At 54.4% G+C, this 15,699-nt stretch overlaps 1 protein-coding gene across 5 annotated transcripts in view; it reads left to right on the top strand.

The window, feature by feature from the left end:
- POLR1A (RNA polymerase I subunit A) overlaps window positions 1-15,699 on the top strand; it is a 104,983-nt gene that overhangs the window by 63,432 nt on the left and 25,852 nt on the right. For 3 of the 5 annotated variants that reach the window (XR_006734749.1, XM_045550010.1, XM_045550009.1), the window contains exons 26-34: window positions 692-827; window positions 1,308-1,465; window positions 5,057-5,183; window positions 6,485-6,598; window positions 7,258-7,563; window positions 8,404-8,604; window positions 9,176-9,293; window positions 9,841-10,005; window positions 10,392-10,531. Coding sequence is in view for 4 of the 5 variants with exons in the window: in XM_045550010.1 (XP_045405966.1) it covers window positions 692-827; window positions 1,308-1,465; window positions 5,057-5,183; window positions 6,485-6,598; window positions 7,258-7,563; window positions 8,404-8,604; window positions 9,176-9,293; window positions 9,841-10,005; window positions 10,392-10,492 (1,426 nt within the window). In the remaining variant the exon portion in view is untranslated. Of the gene's footprint in view, window positions 1-691; window positions 828-1,307; window positions 1,466-5,056; window positions 5,184-6,484; window positions 6,599-7,257; window positions 7,564-8,403; window positions 8,605-9,175; window positions 9,294-9,840; window positions 10,006-10,391; window positions 10,532-10,722; window positions 12,480-15,699 lie in introns of those variants that run through there. The other 2 variants (XM_045550008.1, XM_045550007.1) reach the window with 2 other exon arrangements.

The raw sequence follows: 15,699 nt of genomic DNA, 5'->3' as shown, positions 1-15,699 counted from the left end.
CAGGGACGCTATGAGACTATTTACCGCTGGGGGGACTCGGGGATGGCCATTGTTAACAAGCCCCACGCAGGGCACCTGGTTGCCCAACTCCCTGGGGCGCCATCCACACAGAAGGTGACCCGTGTGGTCCTGGCCCTTCAGGTGAATGTATGCGTGCGCCAATATGATGACGGCTGGGCCAGGGGAAAGAACATGAGGTCAGACTCATCTGCCTTTGGTCCCTGGCCCTGCCACTTTCTAGCAGATGGACTCTGGACAGGTTCCTCAACTTCCCGAGCCTCAGGGTGCCCTCCTGTGGAATGCAGGGGGCCGGGACCCACCGAGTTGCTGGGCTCTGAGGGCTGACTGAGCTCATGGGTGGGGTGCAGTAGGAGCACTGTGGGTGCTAGTTGCTCATTCATTCAAAAGCTGTCAGTAAGCACCTGCGATTTGTAAGACACAGGTGATAGGAAACAAACATCAGACACAGCCGGGCCCTCTAGGAGCCAGCACTCCAAGGAGGAAAGTGACCAGGGAGTCCCTCACTGTCACATACAGGGCCAGAGCTGGGGTTCTCTGATCCAGCACACTCCCCTCTGAGATCCCAAGGGCTCTCTCAGATCCCAGAACTCTGACATCTTTACTAGAAGCTTCACACAAGCAGGAGGCCTGCTTGCTGCTCGTGGTCAGATGTGCCCTTGTTCTGTAACAGGCTCAGGGAGATTCTCATGGTGGCCAGCGCCAACATCAAGACACCCATGATGAGCGTGCCCGTGGTCAACACCAAGAAAGCCCTCAAGAGAGTGAAGAGCCTGAAGAAGCAGCTCACCAGAGTGTGCCTGGGAGAGGTAACGGCCTCCCTTGTACCCGGGCTACGGACTGGGTGGCAGCACATTCCTGTGTCCTCCCCATCCATGCAGAACAGACTTCTGACTGCTTAGACGCTCAGCTCAGATTCCCACCAGTGAGAGAGAAGCTGGCCATGCCAGGTGCTGAGCAAGGATATAGCAAGAAGCTTTTAAGATAATTATTGGTTCCACAGCATCCTCATGTGCCTAAAATATAAAATGAAAACACTTCCTGGGTTAACTTACCAGCCCCACTGGAGCTTATTCCTAGCAGGTGGTGGCCATTCCCTGGAGTTAACTGCAGCCTGTGGGCCCCCTGTGGGATCCACAGCGGCAGAGCTCACTGGGGTTTCTTTGGGGATTTGACCTGTGGCCCCAGATGCTGTCTCCCTAAACCCTTGGGTTTCTTATAACCCACTTGCAGTGCACAGTCATCTGGGACCTGGATGAGTTGGGTTCTCTCTGTCCATCTGGTTCTAGGTGTTGCAGAGAATTGACGTCCAGGAGTCCTTCTGTATAGGAGAAAAACAGAACAAATTCCGAGTGTACCAGCTGCGGTTTGAGTTCCTGCCACACGCATATTACCAGCAGGAGAAGTGCCTGAGACCTGAGGACATCCTGCACTTCATGGAAACAAGGTCAGGGCTCAGACCAGGATTGTCATTCACCTTGACCCAGAGAATGCACCTGGCGGAAGGGCTCTCGGAGGTTGGACGCCTTTCCCCAAGTGAGCACTGTAAGGAAAGTGTTTAGGGAAACGGCAGGCCCTCTAGCCTGATCTGGAAACCTCACTTCTAATCTGGCTTTTGGGTGTTACTTTGTTGGGTACATATCACTGCCTGATCCCACTTCCTGTCTGATTGATGGGTCAAGATTGTTGTCTTCTCGTGCTTGCAGGCATTAAGAGGATGTGGTGCTTCTGTGGTGTCAGACCAGCACTTGGATGTGACTCCAGGCAGCATAATGTGGTTCCTGATACCTTTGTATTCTGTGAATAATGAGTAATGTGCTTATGGCATGCTACTCTTAATACCTGCTTCTCTAACCAGGGCTTCCTCCAGCTTCTTACAGAGAAATTCTGGTTCCTGTCTGGTAGGGAGAACAGATATCTTTTTTCTCTCAAGTTCAAGTTACTGTTGGACATTTGAAAAGAACAGGCCGCAATGCTGAGTGCACAGAGCAGGAGGATGGGCTTTTTTGGGACTGGGGCAAGCCGGGAAGAGCCAGGGAAGCCTTTTCAACTCAGCAGCTCACCCCAGAGTGAGTGCAAACGCAAATGGCCACAGAGCCTGGCAGGTAACAGGCCAGTGAGGCAGGGTTGGGAACCCCCCGGCAGACTGAAGAGTGTCAGTCATTTTCCAGAGACCTGTCACCTTGCAGAAATGTGGGCCAGGTGGCCAGGTCTTTTGATTTAAAAGAAAGCCACCCCTTCCTTTTTTTTTTTTTTTCTTTCTTTCTTTGGTTGTTTGGTTGCTTGCTTTTGGTTTTATAAAAATGAAATCTCCTAACCTTTAAACATCAGCAACTCATTCATATGTTTTTAAAAGCCTGGTAAGATCCAAATGGATCCCATCTGTCAGCAGGATTTGGCCTCGGGCCAGTGACCACTGCCTCTAATGTAGACCAGCTCTCAGGCCTTCCCAGAGAACCGATGGCCGAGCAGAGGCAGAAAGCTCCCTGCACGTGGCCATCCCAAACACAGACGGAGCCATGCCCGTTCCCAGTCGAGTTACAGGGGCACACGTGGCCAGGAGAGAGCAACTGTTCTGCCCTCAGCACTCTTCTTCCTCTCACCTGATCATGTGGCCTGAGTTCGGGACAGCCATCTATGTAGGTGGCATTTGGGGTGGAAGATATTAGGGTAGGTGAGCTTGAGGGTGATCTCAGCCCTTTGGACAGGGTCACTGGCCAGGTGGTTCCTGCCCCAGTTGACATGAAGTCTGGTGAAGTTATTGTCTGGGCCTCAGGCACACCTGCATCGGCACCTGCCTGGGTGGAGAAAGTTCGTTCTGTGTAGCTGTCCTTCACGCTGTCAGGGACTCGGGGCAAAGTGACAGAGGAGCGGTAAGCCAGCTCCGTAATTAACCGTGAAGAGCGGTAACTACCCAGTGCGGCGGGCCGTTTGTGCCTGCCTGACAGCCCGTTGCTGAGAAATGGGAGTTTGGATCTCGTGGCCTCTTGAGAATTCTCGGGAGTGGGCAGAGTGCTGCCCCAGTTCCCGCCACTTGAGGCCCAGGCCTGCCCGGCAGGTAGGTCAGCACAAGGCCTGCGCCAGCCTGTGCCAGAGCACTTGTTACTTACATTACCTCGTGGAACCGAAAATAGAAAATCGCTTTTTAAAATTTCTTGGTGAGTGACAGCCCTGGCTTGTTCCCAGCTGTGAAGTACTTTTTCAACTCCTAGTTTGTGTTTTGTGAGTGCACTCGAAAAGCTGTGATAAACAAAGCCCTGTGCAGTAGCTTTCGGTGGAGGTAGCCTGGGGACTCCCATGGAATGGGGCTGAGGGCTCAGGCAAAGATGAAAGACCGAGCAGCCTGTGAACCGGGGTGTGGTTCGCACTCCTTTGTCAGCCCCAGGCAGCCAGGCTGCTGCATTCAGGCCTCTGCAGCCGCAGGAAGTGGGAGGGAGTTGTGCTTCCAAGTCCCCTCAGCAGCTGCTTCTCCCCCCCCCACCCCCTTTTGTTTCTCTTCTCCCCTCCTCCCTTCCCTGACTTTTTTTGTTGTTGTTATTTTTGTGATCATGAGACTTGACATAGATTGGTGAAAAAAACAATAGACAGGCGCTTCCCTGGGTAGAGACGTACAAGGTTTGAAGGTCCCCTGAATCTCTGCCCTGTAACTTTGAATATTTGTGTGAATTATCTGGAAGGTGGCGGGGAGGTGAAGTGGAGAGCACTGAGCTAGGAGTCAGGGTGTAAGTGTCAGCCCCAGTCCCCAGCCATGAGATGACCAAGCTGACAGTCTCTGCAGTTACAGCTTCTGTGAACCTAACTTTCCAAACAGCAGGTGGTGGAGCTGTTGCCAGGCACTTTCGGAAATAGCCAAGGGTCATGTGCTCTGTGTGTAATTATTTATGTGGAATGGGAGGTTTCTCTGCCTTCCTCCCACCCCTCCTGTTCCCTTTCAGTTGCCACAGTTTGACAACAGCACAGCCTTCAGACAGCAGTCACTATGAGCCAACCCAGCCTGCTCTCATCTGGCCCTCTTGTACCCATCCCCAGCGCCTGATGTATAAGACCTTCATTGGGTTATTGGATGAGGAGCCTTTTTTCTTACAATAGCAGAAACCTCAGCAAATCCATGTACTCCTTTAAAAAGTTAAAATAATGGGGAGGGACAGTGGTATTCTTTCATTTTTAATGAGCAAAATAGTATACATTTGACCTGCCTGCTGTTCAAATGAAGACTACGCTCCTTGAGGGCCAGGAGCCCATCTTTTTGTCCTTGCTTTGTCCCCGGGGCTGGCACGTTACGGACACTGGATAGGCACTCAGCAAATACAGGACATCTGGGTGGTTGATGCAGCTTCTGGTACTTGGTACAGCCATAAACCAGTCCCTTTGGGTGTGCTGTCATGGCCCGATGGGGAAGACAGGCGATAGGTTATGTGAGGAAAGAAGTTGCGGGAAGGGGACAGGTGAACCCTAAGGGACCCTAACAATAGATGCCTCAGGAGGAGGGGGTGAGGCCAGGAAAGACCCCCCACCTCAGGTTCTGAGCTTCTGGTTGGTTCTTTTAAACTGATTTGGTTCTAACCTGTTGACATAATTCATTGCCAAGAATTACGTTGTCCTGCCTTTTGCAATTGTGTTGAACCTTTCTCAAGTCTTTGTCCTTTCATCAAATTGTTGGGGCTCCCACTCCAAGGAGACGGGAGTTCTCTGGCCCAAGCAGTACCACTTTCTGGAGATTGAGTCCTGCCCTTCTGTCTTCTGCCAAAAAGGAAAAAAAAATAGTAAGATTGCACTGTATATATGAATGCCCACATTTTCCAGACAAGGGGGTCAGAGCCCAGAAAGCTGTTTGCTGTGCTCAAAGCATGATGACAGAGTGCATGTTCAGACCAGCCCAGTGGAGCTGGGGGGCTGCCATTCGGTCTGACATGCCACGTGCCATTCAGAAACGACAAGAAGGGGGAAAGTCTCCTCTCTCTCAACGTCCTAACCTGAAATGAGGGGAGCACTGGGGACTGGAACTGAACAGGACTGCATGGCTTTCTTCTCATTGTAGATTCTTCAAACTTCTGATGGAATCCATCAGAAAGAAGAATAACAAAGCATCAGCTTTCAGAAGCGTAAACACTCGAAGAGCTACACAGCGGGATCTGGACAGCGCTGCCGAGTCTGGGATGAATCGGGTGAGTGCCCCGGGTGCCCCCAGGGGACCTGCAGAGGCAGAGTCCCAGGGAGCACATGGGGCAGCGGCTCACTCCGTCTTCTCTCCTGGGAAGGCTCTGTGACTGTTCCCTGTGCGCCTAAGCCCCTTCCTGGCCCAGCTTTCCGCCCACCTTAGCGTTTATCGGCTCTTCTGAGAGTGCTGGGAAGCCACATTTGCTTCTCAAGCCTAATGGGCCAGGCAGGGGAGGCTGCCAGAAAACGTGTCCTGGCTGCCCCTGGGTGAGGCCTTGGGATGTCGTCTCCTTGCTCTCAAAGGCCCGTCTATACATGGTTTTCACCCTGAGGAGAGGCTCAAGGTAACGGTGTGCACTGAGCCTTCGAAAGTTCTTTCTCTGGTTTCCTTTTGCTCTGTCCTCTGACTTCCCCAGGCCAGATGAACTGAGGCCCCCCCAGAGCACTGGCAGGGACCAGAGAGGTGTTTGGAAGCAGGGAAGTCAGTCTGTAGTGACAAAAAAGAAAGGAAGAGGGGACAACCACTGGGAACCAAATAGTCCAGGAACAATAATCCTACATCAGCCAGGAGACCCAGGAGCAGGCCAGACCTATGGGCCCTGTGGGGGCAGGTCCCTGGGTGTCTTCTGAGCCGATGGTGAGCCTGCTTGGGTGCGGGGCACCCTGTGAACTGGGATTGCCCTGCCTGGCCCTGTGGTTTCAGCTGTGTCACGTCTCTCTGGGCTTGTCTCCTCACCCTTAACATGAGGGGCTGGCCTAGCCCAGGGGTAATGCTGCGTCTCTCCCGCCCTGTGGGTTCACCACTTGGCTAACTCAAGCACAAGTGGGCATGGACTATCTTTGGAAGGCTGCCCAGTCTTAATTCTTAGCTCTCTCGGAAGGAGACAAAAAGAAACTAGGAGAAAGGTAGAGAGTTTTAGTTTTTAAAATACTTAGTTTTCCACCAAGACAATCCTTCCTCCTCAAAAATACTGTTCCAAATTTTTTTGATCCCTAGAGTGGATCAAAAATATTTGGAACAATATTTTACACCATCTTCTTTTAAGCACTTGGAAACCCCTGGTACTTTTTTTTTTTTTTTTTAATTTTTAAAAATGAAAGACTTTGCAAGTAAGCAATGCGTGTAAAGATCACTAAAGGAAAGGCGGCCTGGGGTCTACGGTCAGACAGTAGATCTGGCTGGGTTGGGTGGGCGGCAGGTGGATGTGACGATGGCTGGAGCGGCGGGAGGGTAGAAGGGTGAGTGGGTGGATGGAGGGGTTCACCAAGCACTGGGTATTGGAGCTAATCAATCTTCCTCAAACCACAGGGAGAGCAGGAAGGCGACGACGACGAAGAGGAGAGGCACATTGTGGACGCTGAAGCTGAGGAGGGAGACGCCGATGCCTCTGATGCCAAACGCAAGGAGAAGCAGGAGGAGGAGGTGAGAGGACTCTGCAGCCAGGGGGAAGGCACTGTGCTCACGCCCTCCTCCTCTGTTATCCTGGAGGGGTTATCCCCTGACACCAGGCCACTCCTCTGTGTCCAGCATGGAACCCACTGGGAACCTTGAAGCAAGCCCTGCCTGCCAGCACCCTCTCAAGAAGACAGGGTTTCCAGGGCGGTGATTCAGCAGGGGCCGCCCAGCGCTGCCCTCTGGGTCTGGCAGGCTAGACTCGAAGACCCAGAGAGGCCTCTGGCAAGAAGAATTTGGGCTGCCTCCTGTTTTTATAATGAAAATACTCATTGCCTCCCCCAGAACCTGTCCCCCACTGTCATGATAGCTGCAAGGACGTGGGGCAGTTTAGAGGGGCTGAGGGAGTTCTCTGGCAAGACAGCTCATGTGAGTGGGCCAGTGGGGAAGGCTGTGTGGAGGGTGAGCACCACCTCCAGGGGGGATTTACCGGGACGGAGTCGGGGGCCTTCCCGGGAAGGGCCAAAGGGAAGAAGGAGGAAGGCAGACGAGGCCAGAACAGAGGTGCCAAGGGTGCAGCGCAGGTGGGGCCTGGACCAGCCAAGGCTTTGAGGGGACCTTTGTTCTCCTGACAGAGTCCGGGTAGGCGGTAGGCTAAGTCACACAGCCTGCTCTCCATTTCCCGCCAGGTCGATTATGACAGCGAGGAAGAGGAGGAAAAGGAGGAAGAGGAGAATGAGGACGAGGACATGCAGGAGGAAGGGCATGTCCACAGTGAAGGTGCCCACAAGGCGCAAGAGCAAGATGAAGAGGTGGGCTTGAGTGCTGAGGAGGACTCGGCCGCGGACACCCCCCTGACACAGCCCCAGAAACCCACCCACAGCCGGGAGCCCCAGGGAGCTGAGGCTGTGGAGCGCCGGATCCAGGCTGTGTGCAACATCCACTCGTTCATAGAGGACTACGAGTACGACACCGAGGAGAGCCTGTGGTGCCAGGTCAGTGTGGCCGTGCGGCTGGGGCCTGGGGTCAGGTGCAGTCAGCAGAGCTCCCCGTCGCCTGCCTACACAGCACACCTGAGCCTCTTTGGGGCTGGTGAGAGTTGGGTGCTCTTTTAATCCCAGATCCCTTTAAGAATCTGGTGATGGCTGTAGACCCTCTGCCCCAGAGCACAGCCCACACGTGCTGTTTTCAAACCCCTAGTGAGCCAGTTCTGTCTGACCCGTCAAGACGTGTGCAGGTCTGATCTGCCAGGAGGTACCTTCAAATCTATCACCTCATTTAATCCTCAGTACAACTGTGTCAACGTGCGCCACGACTGTTGTGGAGGCGTCACCCCTGCCCACAGCAGGGACACTCCAGTTCCCTACACACACAGCCCCGGCCACACCCCCAGGGATTACACAAGTCCCTTAAAGGCTGGATGGTTTGGGTGTCTAGACAGCCACACAAGCGTGTTCTTTGTCTCTCCTTTGATCCAGTTCAGTGGTTCCCAAATGAAAGTAGACAACAAAAATCACTGATGGGATCATGTGTGTGAAACAACGGGTACTGTGCTGTGTGGTCATTAAGGACGTTAAGGGCGATGTCCGGTGGACGGGAGCCTTCTCACCAACGTCTGCAAAAACACAGCTCCATCGTCCCCCCCACCTTGAATTGGGGTGACTGGAGGTGGCTGCTCCATGTGGTTGGTCAGGCCATCCGGAGTTCAGACCCTCTGCCAGCTCGCCCAGCAGGACCACCCTCCCCAGCCAGGATGTTATTAAGAAGGCTCTGAAGGAGTCTCCCGGGGGCTGGGAGTGGCCAAGTCCCCAGCCCAACTCTCCATCCTCTTGCAGGTGACAGTGAAGCTCCCTCTGATGAAGATTAACTTTGACATGAGCTCCCTGGTAGTATCTTTGGCCCATAGTGCTGTCGTCTACACGACCAAGGGCATCACTCGGTGCCTCCTGAATGAAACAACCAATGATAAGAACGAGAAGGAGCTTGTGCTAAACACAGAAGGAATCAACCTCCCGGAGCTGTTCAAGTACTCCGAGGTACGCGTCTCCCCCCAGGCTGTCCACTCGCCTGGGACAAAGCGGTAACCCTGACCTCAGGTTGTCTCAGGACCCAGCCCCTGGGAGGCGAGCCTCCAGCCGATTCACTCTGCCCCTTCCTGAGCTGATCGTGCTTCTAGCCTGCGTTCCCCAAACCTAGCGCGCGTGCCCCGCCTCCCAGAGGTTCATGGCGCACCTTAGCCTTGTTAAGTCCTACAGTACAGAAACCTGCTGAACTGTGTCCAGACCAGAGTTTCCCAAGCTGATTTGTGTACAGTTTTTTTTCCTTGAAATTAAAACCAATTCTTTTCTTCCTATTGAATCTACAGTGTGTCCCAAGTCATCCCTGGGTTTTGGTAATGACAAGACAGACCTTGGGTCCCAGCCATCGAGCCGTCAGCAGCTCTGCCTGGGCACTGCCTTTTGCTAATCCTGGGTCACCTCTCGGCCACTTTGTCATCAGCTGTACTCAGCTGCCAGACACAAGGAGAGCACAAGCAGCCAGGGTGAGATATACAGACACAGAGCGGAAGGCCAGGCCCTCTACATAGATTCCTTCCTCCTTCCCCAGATTCTAGATCTGCGCCGCCTCTACTCTAACGACATTCACGCGATGGCCAACACATACGGCATCGAGGCCGCACTACGGGTGATCGAGAAGGAGATCAAGGATGTGTTTGCTGTGTATGGTAAGAGGAGCATGCACACAACACCCTAAAGGTCCCAGTGCTCGTCAGGGCACCAGAAAGCTCGGCACAGGAGGGCCAGGACTGTGTCGGTCCAGCCCAGAGATGGGCACTGCAGCCTGGGTGCAGGCAGTGTGTGCCCGTAGGAGACTGCAGGCTCTGAGCGTCCTCAGAGGAGGTGGGAAGAGATGACAGCTCCCGTCCTCGAGGCCCCCTCTGTGGCATCTCATCTGTTGGTCTCTGAGGAAGCTGCTGATTGATGACTGGGCCCATCCTGCCTGGAGGGTTTTGATTTCTATATGAAAACAATGCGTTAGAGTCTTGCTTCCTGTGCTGCTAGTGGGAAGTGGGAAGCAGGATGCAGGGGTCATGGGGAAGTCCCAGGCCAGGCCAAGCAGTGTGAGCAGGTGGCAGGGCTGGGAGGGAGCCCCAGGTCCGACCTCTGAGCCATGTGCCGACATGGAGGCGGCCTGGCTTGTGTCAGCTGACGCTTCCCCAGCTGTCCCCCATCACTGCTTACCCCTTCCTGATTTTACTGCCCGCGTGATAGGCATTGCGGTCGATCCCCGCCATCTCTCCCTGGTCGCTGATTATATGTGCTTTGAGGGTGTTTACAAGCCACTGAATCGCTTTGGGATCCGGTCGAACTCCTCCCCTCTGCAGCAGATGTCCTTTGAAACCAGCTTCCAGTTTCTGAAGCAGGCTACCATGCTGGGTGAGTGTGCGGACAGGTGCCCTGGCCTTCCCTCTCCAGGCTCGACTCTGGGCTGACGGGCCGTCCCGCGGGGCACCTTTCCATGGCACCTTGTGTCCCGGTGAGCTCTTGGAACCAGGGGTGGGTGGGCAGCTGGAGGGGGCCAGGCAGCAAGCAGGTGAGAAGCTGCTGCTGTGCTTGGGAGGGACAGGAAAAGGGCTGTCCTCTCTCCCGAATGCAGGAACAGGGCTGCCTTGTCATCTCGTCAGCCTCAGAGACTCAGGACCACTCCTTGAGGCCTCTGAGGTGCCCCATCCACACCACCGGCATGTTGAGCCCCCCAGTCCTCTCACATCACCCCCCCTTCTCCCTCAACCCCCTGACACATGCTCTTGTGTCTTCCCCAGGATCCCACGATGACCTGAGGTCCCCTTCTGCCTGCCTCGTGGTTGGAAAGGTCGTCAAGGGCGGCACAGGCCTGTTTGAGCTCAAGCAGCCCCTGAGATAGCGGCGACCATGGCACCTCCTGCCGGGCTGGAGGACCTGGGTAAGGGTGTGGCCCGACCTGCCCTGCCCTGGGCGAGAGGACCAGGAGACCAGAATCTAGGGCGGTTCCAAGTGACAGACAGAGCACAGCACAGCAGTGACCTTGGGCTCCAAAAAGCAGCAGGCCTCTGGGCTGGGCCAACTTCACCTGGAAGTTGCTGGTGTTGCTTATCCTTGCCCTTCCTGTCTCAGGTTTATTTACAAGGTTTGCCAGATCCTCCAAGCGCCTCCACGATGGCTGCAATGTCACCTGTGCTGCAGGAGGCCGCGGCAGCAAAGTCCCTAGTGAGAAGCCCCAGGGCTCTGGACTGGGAAGACCAAGGGGGAGCAGTGCTTTGCTGCTGGGGATCCCAGGCGCCTCCAGGGTAGGGAAATGAGGTCCCGTTGCTGTGAGCGGCCAGTGACAGCAGGCAGGACTGCTGGGGGCTCCTGATGTGCAGGAACATGGAGCTTCTGCCCCAAGGTCTGCTCCTCCCAGCTGCTGTAGCCCCTGGGGCAGAGTCCCCAAAGAGTCCCTACTGACGGCTTCTTCCCTGGGCAATTACAGGGTGACAGTGTTCCACCCACCCGACTTCTATGCCTGGGCGGGGCCCTGGCCCTAATGCTGTGTGGCTGAGGGTTCTTCTATACCAGATCAGCCCCAAGGCTGGGGACAGTCACCAGGGCCCCAGCAGCTCACTCCCACCCATGAAGTCCCAAGTCACTGCTGGGGCGACTGGACAAGTGCCTGGCTTCCCCTGGCTCTGCTGTCAGTTTGGTGTCAGTGCCTGTGTCCCTCCCCACAGGCCCTGCTTTGTCTGGGGTCATCCAAGCTCCCTCCACCCCGGCACCAGCAGCACACTTCCCTGGCATGAGCAGAAAAGACAAAGAGGACTTGTACGAAGGCTTTGTAAGACCAGAGGCTGTTTCTATTTCTGTCTGCTGTTACTCAGGCTGAGTAATAAACATCACTGGAACTAGCTGTTAGGAAAGGAAAAAAACTTGGGTTTTGTTGTTTCCCCTTGGTTTGCAGTTTCTGCATTTGGATTTGAGAACCCAGGACTAGGATTTTCTTGGCAGAGTCAGATCTTGGGTCCTTCTTCCTATTCTTGTCTGAGGACATCGGAGGAGAGCTCAGCCCCTGCAGCCTCCCCAGCCTCTGCCCCTGGCTTGTCCCTGCAGTGTCCCCATCCAGGGCCAGCAGCTGGCGCCGAGGCACAGGGCAGAAGCCTATGGGAAGGACCTGTGCTCGCCTTGGCCTGGGGTGGGAAGGCTGCCGCCATGCCTTTGAGAGTGGGCTTGGGGCCACAGGGAGGCCTTGCCTAGAGAGTGACCATCATGCTCCCCCAGACACATGACAGGGCCCACCTTGTACCTCCTAGGCCCGTGCTGGGGAAACCAATACCCCCTAACAGGTTTGCCAGGGCGTGGGCACAGAGGCAAGTGACAGCTTCGAGGGGGCAGGAAGGGCCACTGTGGACCCCTGCCCTGAAGAGGCCCAGCCTGCAGGGTAAGACATTCATTCATCAAGTTAAAGGGCAAATTCACCACCTCATGATTCCCACTCATACTAGAATTGTGAGAGCAGATCCTCAAAGGAGATCACAAAGTAATCTGAAGGCTGTGACGTCTGGTGGATGCCTGAGTTGTTCAGAGGGCAGGGAGAAGAAGGAGCAGGCCCTGCATATTGGCAGGGCTGTGACCATCACACTTTGATCAGGGCCTGGACCTGTGTTGGAACCTGCAGGATGGCCTCCTGCCCTCCTGCTCCCACCCATACACGGGGATCCTGGGCAGCTCTGTTTTATACCTGTTTGTTTCCTGGCAGGTGAGTATAAGATGGCACACCTGGTTTTTAAACAGACACTCGGAAGCTTGCACATCCTGCTGAGCGAGGACTCACTGTGATCCCCTTACAGCAGCAGTCCCCAGCTTTTTTGGCACCAGGGACTGGTTTCATGGAAGACAGTTTTTCCGTGGGGGAGGGGACACGGGAGGTGGAGCTTAGGCGGTGATGCGAGTGAGGGGGAGCCTCCAAGCTGCTCACCTGCTGTGGGCCCGCCTTGTGGGGGGCCCTCCCTTCCTTAGTTTCAAGGAAGACAATTTTTCCATGGCCAGAAGGGGGTGAGAGTGCAGGGAAGAGCGGGAAGCCCTGCGGCCCAGTCCGTAACAGGCCAAGGACCACTATTGGTCTGAGGACCAGGAGTTGGGGACCACAGCCTTATAGGATTACACGCTCACTGCAGTGGTTCCCTCTGCTTGCAGCCTCTGAGGCCTTCTTGGTGATTTAGATGGTGTAGTCTTGGGAGTATTCTCAGGATTATAAATACTCTTTCTCTGAGGGTACATTTGAGTTTTGGAACAAGCCACAGTAGGCCCAGGTTGACTCTGATGAAGATGACTTGAGCTACATCATCATTTTTCATCAGAACAGAAAGGAGATTGATTGGTGGGTTCACAAATTTCATGGGAGCTGTGAGTTCTTCCAGAACCTTGAGGTGCCATTAGCCAGCCAGTGCCACTGGATACCCTTCCTGCTTTGCCCTGACTTGTGGCGGTGTCCATACCTACTTACTTGCTCCTAACAGTTTTTCAGGTAGGAACAAACCTGAGGAATGGATGAACTTGAACCTTCCATTTCTCTTCACAGTGCGCTACCCCCAAATATATGTATAAACATCTGTACCCATAGAGTACGAACTCCCAATCCTTCCTGCCCCCAGCCCCTGGCACCCACCTTTCTACTTTCTATGGATTTCACTTCTCTAGGTACTTTTCACATAAATGGAACAATACAGCATATACCCCATTTTGTTGATCTGCTCACCTCTTGGCAGACACTTGGGTTGCTTCCACCTCTTGACTATTGCAAATAATACTGTGAACATGGGTGTACAAATATCTCTTGGTGACCCTGTTGCTTAGTAAGTTTTTGAGAAGCTGCCATCCTGTTTTTCATGGTGGCTACACCATTATACATTGCCACCAACAGTGCACAAAGAGAAGGATGTTAATTCACCCAGTCCTTATAATAACCAGTGAGGGGGGTACGATGACTGCTCATTTTACAGTAACTCTGCCAAGGGCACGGGCAACAAGTCATGGAATGAGGATTTGGAGCCAGGCAGCTAGCTGGCTCCAGAGTGAGTCCAGGCTCCTACTCCCTTCCCTGTGCCCAACATCCTTGCTGGGACAGACCCCGAGGATGAGACTTTCATAGGCAGAGGTTGCCTACGTGGAGTGTAGCAGGCAAGTGTGAGGGCACCAAGTGCCAACCCTGCCCCCCAGGCCAGGTAGCACCTCTTCTAGGGCATGTCTCTGGGAGACACAGGCAGCACTGCTGGGTGGGGCGGTGGGGGTCTGCACCTTGCAGAGCTAGGGAGCTGGCAGCGCACGAGAAATGAAACTGGGACAAATAAATGATAAGCAGTCGCCTTAAGGAACTAAGAATCCCGAGCTATAGCCCAAATCAAAGTACAAGTAGGTTTTGCAAAGTTTGAGAAAATGCTGTGAGGACCTGAACAATGGACCCAAAGGAATCTCCGGGCCTTGGTTCTTCACTCCAGAGGGGACCTGGGGGTGGACCACACCCGTCACACAGGACTTTGGTGATAGCACTGGTCTCATCCCCACAGCCCCGAGGCACATGTTCTATTGGCCCCATTTCACAGTTGAAGAAATAGATCCAGAGGAGGTGAAAATGATGCTCTAGAGTTGCCTCGAGTTCTAAGGGAGCTGCCAGGTCTCGTGCCCCTCTTGGAACCGTGCCTTTGCATGTGCACCTCCTGGCATCATCCTGGGGTCCTGACTGGTGCAGGGTGACAGCCAGGTTCTGCCGACCAGAGTGGCTACCTATCTCCTTTGAAAATAGAGAAGGGACCTTGAGGAATGAGACCAGGTCGGTCAGGGAGGGAAGGACTTCCGGTCCACGAAGTCTGGCCATGAGTCTACAGGAAGGTGGACAGGCAGAGCATTAAAAGAGGAAATTTAACAACTTGACTAGCTAAGGCCAAGGCTGGCCACTCCCAATGCCTACAGGGCATCTGCCCTGCTCACTGGACTTCTCACCTATTTTCCAGCCCTGCCTCCCAAGGCCTGGCGCGGGTGGTCTCCCACCGACCGGCTCCTTGCCCAGCGTCCTGCCACCTGGGGACTGCCAGACCCCAGGAGCGGGCTTCCCAGGCTCTTCCTGGGATCTCACAGGGTCTGGCAGTCTGCCCTGGCCCCATCCTGGGACACGGCAATTCCCCTTCACCGGCAGTCTGACTCACTTCAGACTTCATGTCCGGGCACATCTCTGCAGCCAATGACAATCTGGCCAGCCTCAGCCTGCTCTAAGGGCAAGGCTCTGTGTTTTTTTCTTTTTTCCTCTGTGGTCCCAGTTTTAAATGCTCAATAAAATGTTGGACAAAGAAGGAAGGAAAGAAACAAGAAAGGGAGAGAGGTACATGTCCATGGTCCTCAAGAACATCTTTTCCTCCCTCATTTTCCAGAGCAGTGGTTCTCAAAGGGGGATCCCAAGACCCACAGCAAAGCATCACCTAAGAACTTGTTAGAATGCAAATTCTCAGGCCCCCACCCCAGACACAGAAAACGTGGAGTGGAGCCTGTTATCTGTGTTTGAAGCTCTCTGGGGGAGTCTCACTCATGCTCCAGTTTGAGAACCACTGCCCTAGAGCTGTCATGAGGAAGCCATCTTACCTCTGGCCTGTTCTCTTTTTAGCTTTTTCAGCCCCAGAACTCTCCTGGGCTTGTGAAAATAGCCCCAGGGGTCCTCAGCCCTCCTGGACTGTAGCTCAGACTATAGCTCGCCAGTGCCCCAGTTTGAGCCACCAAGGGGCAGTCAGGAGGGCCGGATGTGGCAGGTCCACAGCAGCGGCAGGTGTGGAACAAGCATCACCATTGTCCCTGTGCCTTCACGTTCCTGCATCCCTTTGAACCTCCCAGCAATCTGCGAGGCAGGCAGGGGAACACCAGCACCTCTGCTTTACAGATAAAGGAGGACTCAGGTGTTAAGAGAACTTTTTGGCTCCTTGGGGGAAAAGTCTGTGCCTGTGAAATAGTTAAACTTTCTGTCCTGCTGATGGGGTGTGGGGCTCCCACAGACCCTCCTGCTCCCAGAGCCAGGTGAGCAGAGACTAAGTGGGACATCCTAGGGCCTGGCACCCTCCCACTGTGCTGCTGTGTGGC

The sequence above is a fragment of the Lemur catta genome, chromosome 4 (assembly GCF_020740605.2).
Source record: "Lemur catta isolate mLemCat1 chromosome 4, mLemCat1.pri, whole genome shotgun sequence".
NCBI classification, from domain to species: Eukaryota; Metazoa; Chordata; class Mammalia; order Primates; family Lemuridae; genus Lemur; species Lemur catta.
The sequence above is the reverse complement of the archived record's forward strand: the minus strand, read 5'-3'. Positions and strand labels throughout refer to the sequence as shown.